This window comes from Sycon ciliatum, chromosome 1 (assembly GCF_964019385.1).
Source record: "Sycon ciliatum chromosome 1, ocSycCili1.1, whole genome shotgun sequence".
In the NCBI taxonomy this organism is placed as follows: domain Eukaryota; kingdom Metazoa; phylum Porifera; class Calcarea; order Leucosolenida; family Sycettidae; genus Sycon; species Sycon ciliatum.
Window position 1 is genome coordinate 77,809,501 of NC_088643.1, and position 21,892 is coordinate 77,831,392.

The window sequence follows — 21,892 nt, forward strand, 5'->3', positions numbered from 1 at the left end:
TAGTGTAGCGCACGATGCTAGCGCTGATGATCTTGCTAGTCTTCTGCTTCTCGAACCTGTAGCTGTACCTGCAGCTGTAGCTGGTTGAGCGACTCCCTCACCAGACTTCGCAGTAGCGTCAGCTTCAATCTGCGACGTAGTGTCAGCTTCATTCGTTGACGTAGCATCACCATTAGCCATTGAACATTCCGTTGGGTATACCAAACATAGAGGACGTTTGAGGATTCTATTGGGTGTTGTGACTGACACTGAACAAATTTCCTCGTCAGCACTGTGATGTACTTCTCTCATTCACCCAAGTGACCACGCAGCTCTGGGAAGATGTTCATCCTTGATGATCACGACATCGCCGAGTACCGGCTGGCTGCGATCTCTGACTCTCCGTTGGCGGAGTTGGTTGTCGCCACGCTCGCGAAGGGTAGCCAAGTATTCATCTCTCCAAATGCTCCAGAATCGCTCTACCTTGGTCTGGCCTTGTCTCAGCTGGGCTAGAAGCACATCAGTTGGACTCCGGTGCAGATTAAACTATGGATTATTGGTATCATCATCATTCACCCTCGGAAAACCAATATTTGGATTCAGCCGGAGGAAATGGGCCGGAGTAATCACGAGTAGTGCGGGGTCACCACTGACGTAAGTCATTGGCCTGGCATTCACGACCGCCTCGACCTCAATCAGCAGCGTTTCACATTCACAATGTGAGAGGAGAGAACGACCGATGGACTTCCGTAGAGATCGCTTGACTGTTTGCACCATTCGCTCGTAAAATCCACCCATCCACGGAGCTAGCTCAGTGATAAACGACCATGTAGTGCCATTCGAAGTAAGGTAATTCACCACGTCAGGACATTCACCAATTGCGTGCCACACATTGTCCAAGATGGTGCTTGCCAGTTTGAACTGCTTTCCATTGTCGCTTATGATTTTCACTGGCGTGCCACGACGAGCAATGAATCGGCGGTATGCCATTAGGAATGTGCAAGTTGTCATGTCTCTGACTGCTTCTAAGTGCACGGCACGCGTTGTTAGACACGTAAAAAGTACCACCCACGTCTTCACTGATCCGATGTCGTTCTTTACTATGACAGGAACAAAGAAATCGACTCCGGTAGTGGTAAAGGGTGCAGACCCTCCAGTGACTTTCTCTTTTGGGTACTGCGGCATGGTGGGCATGGCGAATGGACCACCGTCGAATCGTTTGCACATTCTGCATTGCGCAAGAACACGTTTCACAGTCTCCCGTCCACAAGTTATCCAGTACTGTTGACGGATTGCCACAAATGTTGCGTTAGTGGCACCGTGAAGTAATTTCCGATGCACCTCAGCACCGATTAGTTTGCTCACTGGACTTCTTCCCGACAGAAGTATCGGTTGCAGTGCCTCAGCTGACAGTGACACATTCCGCATTCGGCCGTTGTACCGAAGAATGCAATCCTTATCTTGAACGAGGCCATGCTTTTTGATCATATCATTCGACTTTCCATTAGTCAATGCCTGAAAGATATCGCCGAAGTCGTCGTGTTGAGCGTAACTTAACCATTTGATTTCGGCTTCTTTGATCTCTGCCACTGTAAGTGGTGCAGGGCAAGTAGATTTCGCACGAGCACATTTAATAAAGCGCTGAACATATGCTGTCACCCGCAACAACTTCGTAAATGACGAATACTGATTGGGATCAATTCCAGCTGGTGTTGAAAAGTGGGTGGCTGTCCTCCGCAGGACCGTCCCCGTGAACAAGAACAGAAGGCTCTGAAGAGACGTTGTTTGGTTTCAGAAGCCTAGAGGGACCATGCCACAAGAGCTCGTGGTCAGTTGTCGATGCCGAGCTGCCGCTTGATGGCAAATCTGCGGGATTCTCCTTCGACTGGATGTGTCGGAAGACAACATCTGGTTCTGATCGGATTTCTGCAAGGCGGTTGTCGACAAACACGGGCTGCTTCTTGGCAGGAGATTGTAGCCAGCCAAGGACACATGTTGAATCGGATCATAGGCAAGTGTAGGTGAACTTGATTGGGAGCTGTTCTCTGATGAAATGAATTTGAGCCATTTCTTCGAATAACTCTTGACCTTTCGTAATCGTTGTTTCGAATCGGTGGATGAACTCACCGAGAGTTGCATACTCTGCGTCGCGAAGGGTCTCATCATCGAGTAGTGTTTTTGCCAACAGCTGATCGGCCTCTTGGTCACACTGCTCCAGCGCTTTCAACTGCGATGTCAGCAGGAGCTTCTTGACCTTCGCCGACGGCGAGACACTCATGGTTCCCGGGTTTCGGCACCAAATTTATGTCGTCAATCAACCTTCAAAACTAACTTACAGAAAAAAGGACCACGCATGCCTAAAAGGGAGCAGGCTGCGTCCCAAAAAAGGATAAAATCGCAAAGGTTGCGATTTACATAATAAATCTAGCATAACATCCTGGAATCAAAGGATACTACGGATAAACTAGCGCTGATATCAAAATTTCAAAGAAACTATCTGGAGTCATCTAAATACTACTCTCGCATGTTCGCGACATGTACATCCATTATACAGCTTTACGAGATGTGATGCTAACATGTGTGCTTGCAATGGGTGTGCTATGCATTGGCAGGTGCTGGAAAAGATCGAGAAGAAACTCAATGGCGAGAAGATGTCGGAGTCGCTGCAGGATCTCTCCTCTCTCTTCTACACGAGAGTTCCTCATGACTTTGGCCGTCAACGTCCACCAGTGATTTCCAACCAGGTAGTGCTACAGGCCAAGATGGACATGTTGATGGTAAGAAAAGAGAAATTAAAACTGATACACGTTTGTACGTAATCTTGGAGCTATCAGTTGAATACGTGACACTCGGAGTTGCAACACAGATTCCTGATATCCATTGATCACGCTGTGTACACTGTGCTGCTCTGCATCCCTCCACTGGCCCTGGGTGGCAATCGTATGTGACGCTTGAAAATGTGTTCTCTGTCTCTGTCTCCTGTTAGGTTCTGGCTGACATTGAGATGGCGCAGACAATGCAGACCGAAGTGAAGAAGGAGGAGGTGAGCTGGATTTTGTGGCAATACCCTTCACTTCAGTTAGTCTGCTGTCATGCCTGCTTGCTGGCTCCGAGTTTGCAATGCGCCTGGACAATGCGTATGGTATCTGTTTGTGTGTGGGTGCGGGTGGGTGGGCATGCAGACATGCCTGCGCATTAAGGCTGATTCACAATACAACTTTTTTGTGACGTGACTTGCGACACTTGCAACGAGCTGCGACCGCGACACATGATTCACTTTTTTTTTTAAACTCTTTTGCGACATCCCTATGCAGTGCATGTACTGTGCACGTGCACTGCACGTGAATCAAGAGTGGGAACTGTACTCCATCTGTATATGTCGCGTGTCGCACGTCGCAAAAGTAGAACTTTCTTCAGGTACCTTACGACTGTACGCGACAGCTCGCGGCATGCGTTTACTTGTCACAACTGTCGTAAACCGCGTGTCGCGTCACAAAAGTCGAATTGTGAATCGTCCTTTACACTTGACTGCTGCTGCTTGTAATACAATTCCTGAAAAAAAAAGCTGTTAGTAGCGTTTCTTAACTTCATGTGTTATGAATTGTCCTTGACCACAGGCTGCGGAACTCCCACATCCTCTGGACGAGAAGTATGGTACACTCAAGGCCAGGCTGACTTCTCTAAAAAAGAGCGATCCAAACTACAAGGTATTAGTACTTTTCATTGTTAAGATGCATCATTGACGCCAGGCGCTGTGTAGCCCCCAGACCTGCGAACACTGGGCTGTACTCTGGTGGAGGGTGTTAACCTATCCATGAGGTCCGGTTTTGCTAACCAGAACTGTGCTGAAGTACATGCATACATGTATAGCACATAATATGGTGATGTGTGTTGGGAGTCAGACCCTACCTCTACCTCAGATGTGAGGATGCCATGCAAATCTGTCAAACCTACCGGTCCTGGATAGATTGGATAGATCTCGGTTGTTCCTTTACTCTTTTCATTTGGCTAAAAATCCTTTGTTCCGTTTTACCTGAAACAAGAATCTGCCTAACTTTTTTGTGTTTCTTACATCCAGGTGCTTGAGACCTACATGAAGTCAACACAAGGCTACAGGAAGCTGGAGATCCAGGACGTGTTTGAAGTGGACCGTGAGGAAGAGGTGGGCGATACTTCCCAGATCATAATGCGATGTTGTCTTGACTGCTCCTAGTCTGGCTTGTCTGATTCTGCAGTACCAGAAGTGGCAACATTGACATTCTCTCGGACAATGCCACCTTTGTAGTGCATGTATGCTCAATTTCTGCACTTTTCTTCGGTGCACGGTCGCGGCTTCGTAACAGTGGACACGTTCGATTGTGCATTCTGGACCTAGCTGTGAAAATTCTGGGATGATCAAAATGAGGAGATTCAGGTCACATCAATGAACAACTGGAATTCTATGTGAATTTTTTTATCTCGATCTGCTTGAGAAACCCGTGGAAAGAGATCACGAACACGACTAGTTATACTAATATCAGTTGTGTGCATACAGCAAGCGCACGTTGGGTCAAGGGGGAGCGCATCAACTGCGCAAATTATCGCAGGAGATTTAGAAAAGCTGCCTTCACTTCAGATAGGGCAGAAGTGGATTCTGTGCATTCTGATGACAGCGTTTCTGTAATCGAACAGTGCATGCTTCATCGGGAATTCTAGAATGAACGGAAACACATGTAGTGGAACGCTTCCAATGGATGCGAATTGCTATCAAAAATGTGCTCCGCTGATTTTGTCGAGTTGTACTTGGTGTGGTCTTAGTCGTCTATCGTGTATGGCTTTTTGCTTTACACTGGTAGCTTTTCAGGGATTCTCCACTAAACAATAGTCAACTTGGACTGTGTAAAGCAGGGAGTCATAGCATCTAGGGAATCAACACGAGACCATAAAACTTGAAACGGTATGCGTTTCGACCCCGGATTTATATGTTCTACGCGATCTGTGGCCTATGCAACTCATGATCACAGCATTCACCTGCTGACCCCAAACGCGGTCCAGTACAACAATGCCATATACGAGCGCCTATAAATCGGCCCTGCACGAAGAGCGCCCTGGGACCGAAACCCACATCGTTTCACGTTCCGGTCGCCTGTATTGTCTTCCTGCAGTGTAGTAGATGCTACGATTCCCTGGTACAGAGGAAGTAGGACTGTGGGAGCAAGTCGCATTCACAGCATGTTAGGGCTTGGTTGCTGGCCTGCTAGATGAATGGCTCGTATCACCACCAGCACTGTACAACCATCATCCTCGTGTTTGGGGTTGCTTCTTTTCTCCTGCAGGGAAAGCGGTTCTCCGCTCATGACGGCTTGAAGAACCGTCGCCTTTTGTGGCACGGCACGAATGTCGCCGTGGTAGCTGCAATCTTGAAGACCGGTCTGCGAATCATGCCACACTCCGGCGGCAGAGTTGGCAAAGGAATGTATTTCGCCTCGGAAAACAGCAAGTCTGCAGGCTACGGTGAGTCTCTCTGGTACTTTGTCAATACAGCAAAACATGTCAAAGGCGACCGCTCGGATAAGGCGACCAACTGTTCAAGGGGACCACTGCAATCAGGACCAAGAGATGTTATTCTCAGTCGAATGACCCTGGATAAGGTGACCACCTGCACCCAACGACCACATTTCTGAAGGTCCCTTGAATGGTCGCCTTAGACAGTTTTCACTGTGTATGCGTTGTCTGAAATGCCGTCACCAGGGTAGTCACCAGGGTACTGCCGATGGCTGTACACAGGTGATGTGCAATATGAACACTGAACCCAGCTTATTATTATTACACCTTCCAGTGGCTAAAGATGAATCAGTGCCAATATAGATGAGGAGGAGGCGTTTGCCAGCCATGGCGTAGAAAGAAAGTACTGTATAAGAAGTGTGGTGGTGCACCAATACCATGGTAACCAATACCAATACCAATACCATGGTAAATAACAGAGGAAAGGGAGCAGTACAGCCGACGTGAGACGACCGAGACTAAACAGGTATATTGACTATTGAATGGGAATGTTGAAATGCTGCTTTGCAAGATTGCGAAATGAGGGAAGCGACTTTGCCTGACGGACATGAAGGGGCAACGCCAGCCATTTAGTATAAGAGCTGAAAAAGGGAGAAGATACAAACAGAGATGTGGTATCTCGGGGGAGACGGACTTTACGGGCGGGGGGAATATGCCAAGGTAAATTGCGTGAACAAGGCAGCACATTATAACATCGAGATAACTCTGCAGGGGGCACAGGTTGCAATTTTGTACAAGTCCGAGTTAGAAATGTAGCGGCCAGTTCTAAATATCATGCGGAGGATACGGCGGTTGAGAATTTCCAACCTCTCCAGTTGGGACTTCGTAACGGTAGACCAAGCAGGGTATCCATAAAGAAAGAGTGGAAGAATGTAAGATTTATAAAAACATACCCTACAACTGGTGGGTAAGTGAGAGAAATGGGACGTCATGATGCCTACAGTACGTGAAACACGGGACAAAACTTCTGGCACCCAAATGCATGTTTTCTTCCCATGTAGCAATAGACATGGGGGTTTTCCTAATGGAATGTCACTCTGCTCCCGTTGATACAGAAACCAAATGTCCTTGCTTCTCATGCACATTGTGGGAGAATTAGACCATTCTTATTATTACATACTGAAGGTTTGTACATGTACACTGAATAAGAGAAAATGCGAAGGACCCATCGAAACTACGCTCCTTTCCACACAAAAACAGCAAGAAAGAACAAAAGAGATCGAGTGCCTTGCGACAGGCTAAATCATGTACAGCAGAAGAGACTGCGTTATTATGTAGAAGAATGCATGAGTACTGACGCGAGTCAGTCCAACATAAGAAGGGCAGCATGAAGTAGTACACTGTACGCATCAAGCAGGGTCATTCTACTTCACCCCTCCCCAGGTGGCCACGATAAAGGACACCAACAAAATAAAGTAAAAGATTGAAAAAAAAGCAAAACTGCAAAACAGCCCAAGAAACTGAGCAAAGGCAAATATCAGCGAAAACGCACGGGTTGCGCGAAACAGGTCCAGGCTGCACAACAGCAGCTCATGCAAAGGCAGCAGCACAACACATTCATCCAAATCATCAGCGCGCACATCTGCAGCAGGATCATATTTCAATAGATCAGTATTGACAACCTTTTCGCCAGAACCATCTGTACGAACAATAACAACAGTAGATGGCGAAATAACAGATTTAACAAGCCAACCACTTTCATACGGCGAAAGACATTTCTGATGCTGTGTTGGGTGACGGAGCATGACTGGGGTGTCGATACTATACGGACATTCAAAGTCATCGCTTGGTACAGGGTCTTCCTTCGACAATTCCATCTCAATATGGTTACGGATCTACGCGCTACGTTCTTGCAAATGGTCTACCCACGCACTGGATGACATGCTCGGCTGCTCAGGCATTTCTCGATCACATTGCTCGGCTGCCAACCACACATGTCCTTCATAGGTGAAATGCCAGTTACCGAATGCGGCCGTACGCGGTAATGGTGCAACAGCAGATCGAGATCGGTATGCCAATCTCTCGACTCTCGAAGCACTTTCCGACTCAAGGTGAGTAGCGTTCGGTTGAACCGCTCCGCTGCTCCCTGCGATTGAGGGTGCCTAACAGCTCCATGACACACAGTAACACCAAACTTGGCGAATAGCGCTTCTATGATGACGTTAACGAACTCTGTGCCATTATCACATCGAATTACACAGGGCGGTCCCTAGCGACAGCACACAGACACAACAGCTTGTGCCACACTAGCACCATCATGGTGATGTAACGGGATGACTTCAGCATACTTGGTGAACAGATCTACACACACTAAAACACAGTGAAATCGAGCAGCTCCACCAAGTCCCTAAAGTGTCAATCTGCACGACTTCCCGTGGATAGGCCGGAATCACAGCACGCGCCGATGGGGCACGAGGGCCACGGCGAGGATTCGCTGCTTGACATTGACCGCACGCTTTGATGAACTGCTGACACAATGACTACATTCTCGGCTAGCGACGCAAGCACTACTCCAAGCCGGGTTTTGGCACCACTTTGTGGGAGAATTAGACTATTATTTTTACATACTGAAGGTCTATACAATGAATAAGAGCAAATGCAAAGGAGCCATCAAAGCTATGCTCCTTTCCGCACCAAAACAGCAAGAAAGAACAATAGGGGTCGGGTGCCTTGCGACAGGCTAAATCATGTACAGCAGAAGAGAATACGTTCTGGTGTACAAGAATGCATGAGTACTGACGCGAGTCTGTACGACGTAAGAAGGGCAGCATGAAATAGTACACTGTACGCATCAAGGAGGGTCATTCTACTTCACTATACATGTACATGTACAGAGTTAGTGGTTCTGTGTAGAAATGCTGGAAGAGTGAAATGCTGGAAGAGTGAAGTGCTAGTTTGTATTGAGATTTGAATGGCAAGTGTGTGCCATATCAAGCAATATTAAAGAGGATGAACAATTTCTGAAATTAGAGTATTTAAAAAATGATGGCATAATCGCATAACCTCAAGTTTGAGGCTGGCGGACGGAATACGTTTCTTGCCCCATTTGATGAAATTACTCATGGCGGGTTCCAGTGATCGGTGAATAAATACATGAAAGGGAAATTGGTCGGTTGCTTACTGGCGTGGGTGAAAGTAGCGCTCAAAATGGCAGCAAAAAATGGCGGTCAAAATTTTGCTCCGATGACCACCCTCACATTTGTTCTGGCTATAACCCTGAATGGGACATGCATAACCTAACGTGACTTCACTTTCACGTGTGTGTGTGTGTGTGTGTGTGTGTGTGTGTGTGTGTGTGTGTGTGTGTGTGTGTGTGTGTGTGTATGTGTGTGTGTGGGTGGGTGGGTATGTGGGTGCACGTGCATGTGCGTGTGTTGCTTGGGGTTTTGTAGTGCGGTGCGCGCGCAACACTGGCATCATGTTCTTGGTGGAGGTGGCTCTCGGCGAGGAGCACCACATCAGCCGTGATGACTGGACACTGACCAAGCCACCAAGTGGCAAGGACTGCATCATTGCTAAGGGACACACTGAGCCCGGTAGGTTCACAGCAACGAATTTCTTGGATTTTCATAATCAAAGTTCATGCAGGTGACTGGGATGAATGGTGTAGTGCGTATGTTTTACAATTTCTGGAATCAGTCTCGAAGATTCATTGTAAGGAAAAATATGTCTCTCTTGTCTCGAAGGAGAAAACTCAAAGAACAAAAGACAGTGAAGCAAACCGCCAGCAAATCAAGCTACCGTACGCTTTCCAACGGCGAAAGGCGATAGTGCGGGAAAACACGAAGATACAAGGAGAAGACTGTAAGCTCAGGTAAATGCGAGAGAGGAGTTGGTGATAATCAAGAATGAGATAATCAAGAATGGAGAAAGGAAGATCAAAAGAGAGAGAGAGAGATAGTGAGAGAGAGAGCGAGAGAACGAGGCTGTCTGGCGATCGTATGCAATATCTCACACTCCCCCCAGTTGAGGCGATCAGAACCATGCATGCCTCAACTCATACGTGATATTGCAATCAGTGTAAGGTCACCCAGACAAACGAAGGAAAGAAAGAAACAAGGAAACTCAAATTAGACTGCTGCGGTGCACAAATAACTTAAAAGAGACTTGTGCATGATCCAGTAACAAGTTTAATCTAGCTCATGATGGTGTCCAGCTCCACCTACACACGGCCAGCATCAATGAGGCGGTGTCGCAACTCTTGCGCACGCCGAGCTGCTGCACGGATCGGGCGAGCGGGGGCCGCCGAGGACGACTCCACACCAGCAACAGCTGGAGTAGCGGCAGGCAACTGCTCTGCGCCGACATCATCAGCAGCAGTCTGGGCCCGGGAGCTAACCTCGACCGGGTAGAGACGCTGAATCGGGCGACGTAAGCGTGACGGACGACCATCATTGGCTGAGCACTTGACAGTAGCGCCGCGCACACTGCCATCACTGCTCGGCAGGAGCTCCTCAACTAGGCCGAGTCTCCACATACCTCGCTGCACGCCTTGCTCGTGGATGACAACAACGTCACCAACCCGGATGTCACTGCAACGACGAGCGTTCCCGGTGCGATGCGAGTTCCTCAGCTCCAGCAGGTACTCCGATGTCCAGCGCGACCAGAAGTGGTCAATCAGAGACTTGACATAGACGAGGCGTTTCAATAGTGAGTCACGCTGTACTGTAGCAACCTCTGTATCTTCCGGGTCCACCATGGGCGTGGACAGTATGCGCCGACCGTACATCAGATGTGACGGCGTAAGCGGCTCATCCAGATCTTCGGTTGACACAAACGATAATGGGCGACTGTTCAAGACCGCTTCTATCTCGATGAGCACGGTCAGAAGCTCTTCGTAAGTGACTGTGGCTTGCTGCAGTATCTTCTTGAGGCAGCGCTTGACGGACTTGACCAGCCGCTCGAAAAAGCCACCCCACCAGGGGGCTTTCTCGAGGTTGAATGACCATTTCACAGACCTGCTGTCGAGCTGAGAGGACACCTCATCGAGTTCGAACAGCGCGCACAAGGTATTGGCCGTGGACTTGAACGTCTTGGCGTTGTCCGACTTCATCTCCTTCGGGATGCCGAATCTGGCTGTGAATCGATGGAAACAGCGCAGAAACGTCTCAGCGGAGAGATCTGGCACGAGATCCAGATGAATCGCTCGGGTAACGCCACAGGTGAACAGCGCGATGTACACCTTCTTCACAGCACTCTGCTCTTTGATGTACAGCGGACCCGCGAAGTCGACGCCAGTGTAGGTGAATGGCGCGTCGATTGTCGTCCGGAATTCTGGCAGTGGCGGAGCTGCTGGAGGCACGTACGCCACGCTCTCGAGACGCTTGCAGACACGGCACGCTAGCAACAGGCTCCGAATGTACTGGCGACCACGGACGACCCAGTAGGCAGACCTCAGCTCCGTGAGTGTCTCTTTCACGCCATTGTGAGCGACTCGGCGGTGGCAGCGAATGACGATCAGGTCAGTGTACCGGTGTGTGGTGTGCAGGATAGCGGGATGCTTCTGCTCGAACGTGAGTGCCGCTTTCTGCAGCCGACCTTTGCAGCGCAAGATGCCAGAGTCGTCGCAAAAGATTCCGAACTCTTTCTGCCAACTTGAGAACTTGGGGTCCCTGACGACCGACCGCTGCACATCCTTCAGCCAGAGCGACTGCGCATACGCCATTGCCGAGTGAACTTCGGGGTCAGGCTTCTGTTGCAAGCGACTGACAAACTTCAGCGCTAGAACCGTGACTCGTAGTAGCTTGTCGACGTCGCTGAAGCGGCTGATGTCGACAATCTGCCCGATGTCGACCTCTGGTGCCTTTGACCCGGTGAGCAGGGCAGCTGTCGGCTGGCCCTTCTTCAGTTCGGACATCGCTTCTACTGCTCGTGTAGGAGGAGGACTAGCTCCGTCGGGGTTGCACTTCGCAGTGGCGAGCCACGACGGTCCAGAGTACCAGATGGTCTGCTCCAGCTGGTTCGGCTTCACTCCCCGTGACGGCAGATCTGCAGGGTTGGAGTCAGTTGGGCAATACTGCCAAGCTGATGACGGGACAAGACGTCGGATGGATTGCGCACGGTTCTCCACGAACTGCTTCCACTCGTGCTGCTCTCCGATAATCCAACTTAGCGCGACTTGCGAATCCGTCCAACAGCGGACCTCCTCGATGTTAACTGCGCCAGTCAATGCCGATAGCACCGACGACACGAGTCGGGCCAGGACTAGCGCCGCCATGAGCTCCAAGCGCGGGATGGACTGTTTAGCGACGGGTGTAACTCGGCTGCGTGCTGCAACTAGTTGGACTTGCGTGTCTCCTTTCCCGTGGCTGACCAGGTACACTACTGCTGCGAACGCCTTGACGGATGCATCGCAGAATCCATGAAGCGAAACTGTTGCTTGGGAACTGGCGCCATGGAAATACCACCGGGGAAGGCTGACTGGCTCCATCGTGGCGAGACCAGTGACGAGCGTACGCCAAGTTGCCAGCTGCTCTCCCACTAGCGGCTGGTCCCATTCCAGTTTGGCTTTGCACAGTTCCTGGATAAACATCTTGAGTGCCACCGTCACTGGCGTGATGAAGCCGAGTGGGTCGAATATCCGGGATGATGCTGACAGTGCTTGGCGCTTGGTGATGGTGTCAACAGCCACTTCGGCGAATACAGCACGGACATCTAAGACCAGCGTGTCTGCCTTGCGATTCCATGGGAGGCCCAGGACCTTCTCGTGCTGCTGGCGAAGGCTGGCGTCGGTGTTCAGCGTGCTCTTGGCGTACGACTGCACATCTTGGGTTACTGTGGTACGGTCTGTTGCGCTGGAGCCCGCATCGCTTTCGTCGCCGTGTGCTCGAGCCATCAATTGCTCTGAGTTGGAAGCAAACTTGCGCAGGTTGAAGCCTGCCTCAGCGAGACGCACCTTCGATTTCACGTAGAAGGTGTATGCTGCTTCTTCATCGGTATCACCACCAGCGACATCGTCCACGTACAGCGACTTGATGAGCTGCTCGACGTGTTGCGGATCGTCGGCAGCATACTGATCCATGTGGTGGTGTATGGTGGCATTCAGGAGGAATGGGCTGGATGACACGCCGAATACCACTCTGGTGAAGCGGTATGTCAAGGTGTTGGGATGGTCGCTGTTGACATCATCAACCCATAAAAATCGCAGGACGTCTCTGTCTTCCTTGGCAATGCCGACCATCAGGAATGCCTTTTCAATGTCCGCCGTCACCGCGATCTTGTTAACCCGGAAACGCATCAGAATGTCTGGAATGTGCTCCATGAGAGGAGGCCCGGTGTGGAGACACTCATTGAGGGATGGCGCGGTGCCCGCCTTGGCCGAGGCGTCATACACCACGCGGACTTTCGTGGTGCTCTTGTCCTCTCGGATCACGGGATGGTGCGGCAGATAATGTGTGTTGCCCGGCGCATCGCTCTCGGTTGATGGCACAAGCTCGACAATCCCAAGCTCCAGCTGCTGCTTCATCACTGCGTCATACTCCTTTCGTACTTGCGGTAGCCGCCGTAGCTTCTTCAGGGTAGACTGTAGTCGGCGTTCACACAGCTGGTGGTTGTCCGGTAGCATCCGGTGCATCTCCCTCCATGGAAGATTGACCACGTACCGGCGTCCATCATGCTGGATGGTGTGCAGAAACGTCTCCATCACCTCGGGCTCGTTGGTCGTTATTCCGAGGGACTCCAAGGTCCAGAACTTCTGGACGGCATGGAGAAGCTGCTTATCGACGTCGACCTCCGAGGGGACAATGTTGCAGCTAGCATGTGAGGCTGGGTGGACCATGGTGTGGCTGGACGAGGGAATGGCTGATGGCCCTGACAGGACCCAACCGAGCCGTGTGCCTATCGCTGTCGGCCCATCCTCATTCCGCCGCACATCACCGGTGGCAATCTTCCAGTAAAAGTCTGCACCGATGAGGACGTCAATCTGGATGGTGCCTGCGCTGTCATCCGCCAGGGGTAAACCCTCGAGCGCCGCGTGCTGCTGGGCGGCTAGATGCGGATGCTGGTTGTGGACGGGTGGGCACATAGTGTTGGATACAACACAGTCCAAGTCGATCACCCCGCCGTCGGAACATTGAATGCGGAGACGGACGATCTGCACACAGCTGGCAGCACTGCCCTCGCGCGAACCAAACGGATTCAGGCAGATCCACTCATCCTGAAGGGTTGGTAGACCCAGCTGCTTGGTCACATCGTACGCCACGAAGGATCTCTGGCTGCCGCCATCCATAACGACTTTGACCGTGGCGGTGCGGGTCGGGTCTGCTGGGGAGCAGACTGTAGCGTTAGCCGTCTGGAGCAGCACGGCTCCACCATTGCCGACCGTGCCCACAGCTGCGGATGTGCCCGCTTCAGTCGAGAGGTCCTTGGCTGGCGACGCACGTCGCTGACCGGACCTGGTGGCCGTGCCAAACGACTTGTCCTTGCCAGCAAGCGCTAGCGTGCCATCGCAGATGCTGACATGATGTCGCCGGCTGCACTTGGCGCACTTTAACGTTGACTGGCAGTTGCGGGCCAAGTGATGCTGCTTGAGGCACACGAAGCAACGCCCGTCCTGTTTCACTATTTCCTTCCTTCTCGCGAGTGAAGTAATAACGGAGCACTGTGCGGCAGCGTGATCTTGAGAGCAGTAAGCACAAGGGTTGGTGGACAACACTGCTAACGCAGACGCCGTAGCTGGTCCAAACCTGGAAGGCTTGGCAGATGGCGGTGACCGGGAGCCCAGTGTCATGTTGGCGATGCTGTGCAGCGTCTCATCCGCCTCCGTGCGGAAGTCTGCTTCGCGCAGCACCCACTGCAGTAGGTGGGGTACGGACTCTTCAGCCCCTGTGTCACATCGCCATCTGTTATAGTTGGTCAGCAGCTCCGGGCCCAATTTCTGCTGCACTTGGGTGCAGAATGTCCCTGCGGCCAATTCGCCATGTCACCCAACATCCTGCAGGTTGATGATAGCGACTTGCAGCAAGTCAGCAAAGCGCTCAAACTCTGCGGCAGTGCCCCGATCCCGAATGGGCGTAAACTGGGAGAGTGCGGTCATGTGGACGGCCGTCTTACGACGAAGGCCACCGTACTTGTGTTCCAGGCGACTTATCGCGGCTGAGTACGCGGACGCTGAGTAGCCAAATGCCTCAATGCTCTTCAGCGGCGGGCCCGTGAGGCACTGGCGGAGTTGAAGGAGCTTCAACTCGGCTGATATTGGCTGCTGATCCACGCACACCATGAATGCCGTACGCCAGGTGTCGTACGCCTTCTTGTCGCCACTGAAAGTTGGGATGGTGATCTTCTTCAAATGGCGATAGACATCAGATGGTGCCGCGCTGTGTGGACTTTGACCTGAGGAACTGTCAGGTGAGGGAGTCAGTGCAGGTGGCGACAATTGCGGCGTAACGGGTAAACGTGCTGACTGCGATGACAGCGTCGGGTTTTGACTGTATGGTCGGAAGCCGCTCCGAGTCTGGTCTGGCGTCGACAATGCGTACGACGGTTGCTGTGGTGCTGCGTGCGGCGGCAGCTGTGGCGCTGCGTGCGACGGCTGCTGCGGCGCTGCGTGCGGCGGCTGCTGCGGCGCTGCGTGCGGCGGCAGCTGCAGCGGTTGCTGTGCGGAACTTAAAAACGCTGTGTACAGCGGCTGCTGCGGCGCTGCGTGCGGCGCTGCGTGCGGCGGCTGCTGCGGCGGCGCTGCGTGCGGGGGCAGCTGCAGCGGTTGCTGTGCGGAACTTAAAAACGCTGTGTACAGCGGCTGCTGTACGGAACTTGAAAACACGGTGGACAGCTGCTGCTGTGTGGCCTGCGTCGACGATTGTCGTGGCACCGAGTGCGACGGCTGCTGCAGAGAACTACTGGAAAACGCTGTGTACAGAGGCTGCTGCACCTGCGTTGACGACTGCTGTGGCGCAGAGTAGGACGGCTGCTGCACCGAACTACTTGTACTTGACAACGCTGTGTACAGCGGCTGCTGCCTGACCTGTGTTGACGACTGTCGTGGCGCTGAGTGGGCCGGCTGCGGCACGGAGCTCGAGAGCTCTGTGTACAGCGGCTGCTGCGAAGCCGGAGAGCTCGACGCCGTGTACGATGGCTGCGGCCGAGAGTTCAAAAACTCCGTGCATGGCGGCTGCTGCGAAGCCAGAGAGTTCGAAGACGCCGTGTACGACGGCTGCGCGTGCGGCCGAGAGTTCGAAAACTCCGTACACGGCGGCTGCTGCGAAGCCAGAGAGTTCAAAAACTCTGCGTACGAGTGCTGCGTCGGGGAGTTCGAAAACTCCGTGCACGGTGGCTGAGCCGGCGATGTTGACCTCGGATTTGAGAGGCTCTCTGTAGCTGTGGCCATCAGCCCACGCGGAGGCTTGACCTCGAGGTCATCAGTGAGCGCCGCATGTGGGTATACCGGATCCCCGTTGACATGTATGTCGGGCGGACCTTGGTCAACGCTGTACTCATGGACATGGTACTCATACGACGGGACGGCCTGGCCCTGCGTAGGTCTACTTGCACTGGACAGAGCAGCTGTAGCCTGTGTAGGTGCACCCAAAGACACACTGACATTCGCACTACCTGTGGTGCTACTCTGCATATGTGTAGATTCTACGTGTGTGGATTCCTGTTGTAACTGATCCTGTGCAGCTCGCACTGTCCTTGCCGCAGACACAGACTCCAAATACTCTCGTACTCGATCAGGGTTGCGTGAGTACCGCACACCCGTCGCCTCGCTGGTGCACGTACTATTGTAACGGCTCATGCTAGCCAAAACTGTACTCGCACGAGTAACAGCATCTGTATACTGGTTTTCCAGATCATCAGCATCCTTGCAAAGACCATCAAGAAACACACTGTCCTGACTGGTACTACATGCGCTGGATAACTCGGTGATAATCTCCATCACGGCGTTCAGGCCGTTCTCAAGTAAAACAAGATTGTACTTGATCTTGTCTTTGTCTAAGTCTGGTTCATCGATGGCGACGAGTAGTCCGCGGCGAAGGTTCGTGAAGGTTGCCTTCGCCTTCGCTTTGGCGATCTTCCGCTTCACTACGTCAGCCATCGTCTGAGAGGCTCGAAGGACCAATTTACAATTTCTGGAATCAGTCTCGAAGATTCATTGTAAGGAAAAATATGTCTCTCTTGTCTCGAAGGAGAAAACTCAAAGAACAAAAGACAGTGAAGCAAACCGCCAGCAAATCAAGCTACCGTACGCTTTCCAACGGCGAAAGGCGATAGTGCGGGAAAACACGAAGATACAAGGAGAAGACTGTAAGCTCAGGTAAATGCGAGAGAGGAGTTGGTGATAATCAAGAATGAGATAATCAAGAATGGAGAAAGGAAGATCAAAAGAGAGAGAGAGAGAGATAGTGAGAGAGAGAGCGAGAGAACGAGGCTGTCTGGCGATCGTATGCAATATCTCACATATGTTATATCCCTGCCTTACATGTACACTGCTGCATCTACAGTCAACTTCGCTAAGAACGACTGCGGATATAACGACAATTCGCGAATAACGACATCATTTTCATACCCAGAGCAAAGTGACGTCCCATCCAACTGTGACACATATACATGTAGTGAGACTTCGGGTATAACGACACTTCGCGAATAAGGACACTTTTCTGATCCCCCGCCGAGTGTCGTTGTAAGCGAAGTTGACTGTACTGTGTTCAGTTTATGTACTGCACATGTCCTATATATGCGTTCCTGTTGCACCCTTGCACCATTTGCAGCCCTCATGAGCACCATTTCTAGCACCCATGAACCCTTGCATCACCTGTGATCTCCTGACAGCACCCGTGTACTTTTGTGGCACCTTGTTTATTAGGGGCGCCGGAAGGTATTTTAGTGTGGTACGGTCGGCCATCTGAAGAACAAGTTACTCGTGGGGAAGGGTGGCTGAGCCAAAATTCTGGGAATTTATAGTCCAGATCATTGTGTTTTATTGGTACACGGGACACCTGGGGCAAAAAGTGGCACGGTCGATACCTTAGTGACCGTGTCCGACACCCCTGTACATGTAGTGTAGCTTTGCACTGATCACTATGTCATAGACTAGCTTTGCACTGATCACTATGTCATAGACTAGCTTTGCACTGATCACTATGTCATAGACTAGCTTTGCACTGATCACTATGTCATAGACTAGCTTTGCACTGATCACTATGTCATAGACTAGCTTTGCACTGATCACTATGTCATAGACTAGCTTTGCACTGATCACTATGTCATAGACTAGCTTTGCACTGATCACTATGTCATAGACTAGCTTTGCACTGATCACTATGTCATAGACTAGCTTTGCACTGATCACTATGTCATAGACTAGCTTTGCACTAGGGGTGAAACGATTAGTTCGAAAATTTCAAACGAGCGAGTATTCGAAATTTTGCACTCGATCGTTTTTTTTTTTTTTTTTTTTTTAGTATTGGCATTCTATTTTTCAAAAACTTCTGTTGTACCGCTCATCGACTGGTATGCATGCGTTTTGCATGCCTTTGAGTCAGTATTTTATGACTTCGACGATGCGATCACCACGGCAAGTAACGTTAGTTTGTTATGAGATAATGAAAGTACTGGTGAAAATCGTTACTCTACACTCTGTACAAGACGTTGGCGACTTTTGTTCTATGTTCACAGATAATTTCTTCCGAATTGGTCGAGAACTCACAAATCTAGCGCTTTCGAATTTTGATAAAATACTCGAAATAATCGGATACTCGATCGAACATTATGAATGAGTGATCGGTTGGTCAAAATAGATACTCGTTTCACCCCTACTTTGCACTGATCACTATGTCATAGACTAGCTTTGCACTGATCACTATGTCATAGACTAGCTTTGCACTGATCACTATGTCATAGACTAGCTTTGCACTGATCACTATGTCATAGACTAGCTTTGCCCTGATCACTATGTCATAGACTAGCTTTGCACTGATCACTATGTCATAGACTAGCTTTGCACTGATCACTATGTCATAGACTAGCTTTGCACTGATCACTATGTCATAGACTAGCTTTGCACTGATCACTATGTCATAGACTAGCTTTGCACTGATCACTATGTCATAGACTAGCTTTGCACTGATCACTATGTCATAGACTAGCTTTGCACTGTTCACTATGTCATAGACTAGCTTTGCACTGATCACTATGTCATAGACTGTAGCCTTTTCTGTTACTGCAAGTCTACTTTCGGGACTTTGTGGGATTCTCCCGTGTCTGAATTTTCCTTCTTGTAGATGCATTCTGTATTATTTGTGGTTCTTTTCTTGCATGATGTGTTGCAGTAAGATTAGCCTTTTTTCTTTGTTCGCCAGAAGGTGAGAGATAAAGGTATAACTTCCAGGTGTGCACCGGAATCAGCTCACTTCTAACCTCCTTCTTACCACTCGGCCACATATTACACATACAACTGAGCTGATGATGCGTAGATGTAATCCAGGATTCTGGACTGAGCCCCAACCAAAATGTTGAGAAAGATGGCCGTCTGAACGGGTTTTTTTGGCGTTTCAGCAGAAACTGTCATACAAGATGTACCCGGCTTTCTACCCTTCTCCTGGAATAGCTAAACTGCTGTGTTTGCCTACACTGTATACCTGCAGGATACACGTGTGTTTCAGTCTTTGTTTTTCTGTCCTTATCATCTTACTCAAGAGTACATAATCCCCAAGGATGTATAGCTCCAGTCTGGTCTAGGGGTCCGTGACGGTAGAAGTCGAAATCACACGACGAACCCGTACACACCTGATTTTCACCCTGTGCTACAGGCCGTAGTGTACAGGGTCGTATGCAACCCTGCTTTGCGTACAACTCTCTCTCTCTGGTTTCACCTTACTGTTTGCCAGCGTAGTCTTATGAACAAATCTCACGTGATCTGAAACTCTGCCGCCGCAGCAGCGCATAGAGGTCCTACAGGCAGTTGCCTGGGGGTTACCTGGGGGTTGCCTAGGGGTTGTGCTGGGGGTTGTGTACTCTTGCCTAAGTGTACTTTTAGTGTGGCTTCAGAGTCTATGCTGTGGATTTCTATGTTTGGCATTGGCTGAGCGGCGGCTTACTTCTACCTGCCTTACTTGTCACTTCTTGCAGATCCCACCAAGGATACAAAGATAACACTCGGTGGCAAGCCAGTGGCTGTCCCGCAAGGGCCTCCACAGCAACAGTCCATGTGGTCGGGCAGTAGCTTCTCCCAGAGCGAGTATCTTGTCTACCAGGAGAGTCAGGCTCGCATTCGCTACATGCTGAAGATTAAGTTCTGAACGCGAGCCGCATACCGCTGCCGTGCTGGCGCCTGCGCTATCGCGGCGGCCATGGTCGCAGCTGCCAATATATTAGTCTCGCTTTCAAACAAGTTCCTGGACAATCTTCTCCAAGTACTCGGTAGATAGCTGCTGGTACTGCTGGTGATAGTTGTTTGCAATTACTTGTTCTGCTGCTACTGCTGCTGCTTTGAGACGGTCTGTACAGTTCGCATGTACAAACTGAATCAAGTTGGCATAGTATTTTTTATAGATATTTTCTAATTCTCTGTTAGGTTTGTTTCAATGCCAGAGAATCATTTGACCGTACTTCCCGCTACATAACCCTGTGAGTAAATTACTTGCCGAATTGTGCTTGTGTGTGTGTGTCTGAGGTGTGTGTGTGTGCGTGCATGTGTGCGTGTGTGTTTGTGTGTGTGTGTGTGTGTGTGTGTGTGTGTGTGTGTGTGTGTGTGTGTGTGTGTGTGTGTGTGTGTGTGTGTGTGTGTGTGTGTGTGTGTCACGTGTGTGTGGTGTGTGTGTCCTCCCTTCGGGTACTGGTTGTCGCATGTACTTTCGTGTTTTGTAGCTGTGAATGCAGAGCCTGATTCGGCTGAGAGCATCACCATGATCACCTGCTTCATCTGTAGCCTAGAAACTGAACACAGGCACATGTAATGCCAATGCATCACTCAACACAAGCTCTCTGCCGAGGAAGTATGATTGTGTTTCACATCTGGACATCCATCCACTTTGATGAAACAGCAAGCTAACTAAATCGGCTGAGGAAAGGAGATATTGGGAAGAAGAGCATGGTCGGAGGTAAACATTCCACATGCAGGGTGGATCAACCAGTTACCTGATTCCTGATTCTGGCCTTGCGGGGTGGGGGCTTGACACTGTATTCTTGGAGGAGCTGACTGCAGATAAAACGTGAAGCCGAGTTCTGTATGGGACTCAGACCGTCGTCCTGCACGGGGCGTACCCCGCCAACCTTGCTTGTGAGAGGATCGGGTACGGGTCCGGGTGTGTGGCACCTGACCAAAGAACCATACATTAAATCTGTCCCTCCAGGAACTACTTGCGATTCCGCGGCCGCGTTGTTTTCCGCGATTTGAACAAAAGTCCGTGATATCCGCGATATTTGAAAAATCATCCGCGATTCTTGTAGAAAACTGTCCTTGATACTTGAAAAGCACCGCGATATTTCGAAAAGCAACCGCGATATTCGAGTCTTTCTTCGATGTTGTTTAGTTCTTGAAGCTCGTCAGTAGTTTACTTGTGAGATCGACGCCAGAATGGAGAAGTTTCTGGGCAAATCAGCGGCTGACAAGTCACAAAATGAGGCTCGCGTGGAGTGTTGTCCGAGGATGGAGGAAAGCTGTCTTGCAAGCTCCTGTCAGGCAGTTGAACACAGTCAGCGCAGCACACGTTCTGTTTTGTCATGCATGATTTATGCTGTACGACTCGTACATCGTACTTATACACCATACCACTACAGTACAAGTACCAAAATCGGCCGCAATTTCCGCAATATTTGACCAAATCCGCAATATTCGCCGCAATTTGTGGCATTTTACCTCGCAACTTTTTCCGCGATATTTCCGAAATGTCTCCGCAAGGTAGTTTCTGGAGGGACAGATACAAAAAAAGTAGGTTGCAATCGTAGATTCCGCTAGGACCCGCAGGGTCCGACGTGGAATCGGGGTTATTACACGAGGAGTGAAGGCGAAGAATGTGACAGTGTGTTTGGCCTCAAATCGCTCTAGTTTTCCCTAAATTTCCAGCGGTTTAAAGATAAAAATGCAAATGCACGCCTTAATCGAACCTACTTGTAAGTTGTAGCACCTCTTGCTTTCTTTGGCCTTTTCTGAGCGACCAAAATGATAGTGCAATCAAGAGTAGTGACAGTGAGGGGTGGGTGACATCAGCACAATGGGCGGGAACACACTGTCACATTCTTCGCCTTCACTCCTCGTGTAACCCCGATTCCACGTCGGACCCTGCGGGTCCTAGCGGAATCTACGATTACACTTCGGAGCTTCGGCTTCGGGGAGTGTGACAGTGTGACTTTTAAAGTGATCCACCACCTCAACCAAGGCAAGGGCGTAGCCAAGCATTATGCGCGAAGGAGAAGCGCGCATGTGGAGTGAAGG

General features: G+C 50.4%; 1 protein-coding gene across 1 annotated transcript in view; it reads left to right on the forward strand.

The window, feature by feature from the left end:
- The window catches only part of LOC135805616 (protein mono-ADP-ribosyltransferase PARP3-like), a 28,116-nt gene extending 8,019 nt beyond the window's left edge, over positions 1 to 20,097 (forward strand). The window contains exons 5-11 of the mRNA XM_065319682.1: positions 2,592 to 2,756; positions 2,966 to 3,022; positions 3,597 to 3,686; positions 4,058 to 4,141; positions 5,295 to 5,472; positions 8,916 to 9,059; positions 19,588 to 20,097. Coding sequence (XP_065175754.1) covers positions 2,592 to 2,756; positions 2,966 to 3,022; positions 3,597 to 3,686; positions 4,058 to 4,141; positions 5,295 to 5,472; positions 8,916 to 9,059; positions 19,588 to 19,757 — 888 coding nt within the window. The 3' untranslated portion in view covers positions 19,758 to 20,097. The remainder of the gene's footprint in view (positions 1 to 2,591; positions 2,757 to 2,965; positions 3,023 to 3,596; positions 3,687 to 4,057; positions 4,142 to 5,294; positions 5,473 to 8,915; positions 9,060 to 19,587) is intronic.
- Positions 20,098 to 21,892: the final 1,795 nt, after the last annotated feature.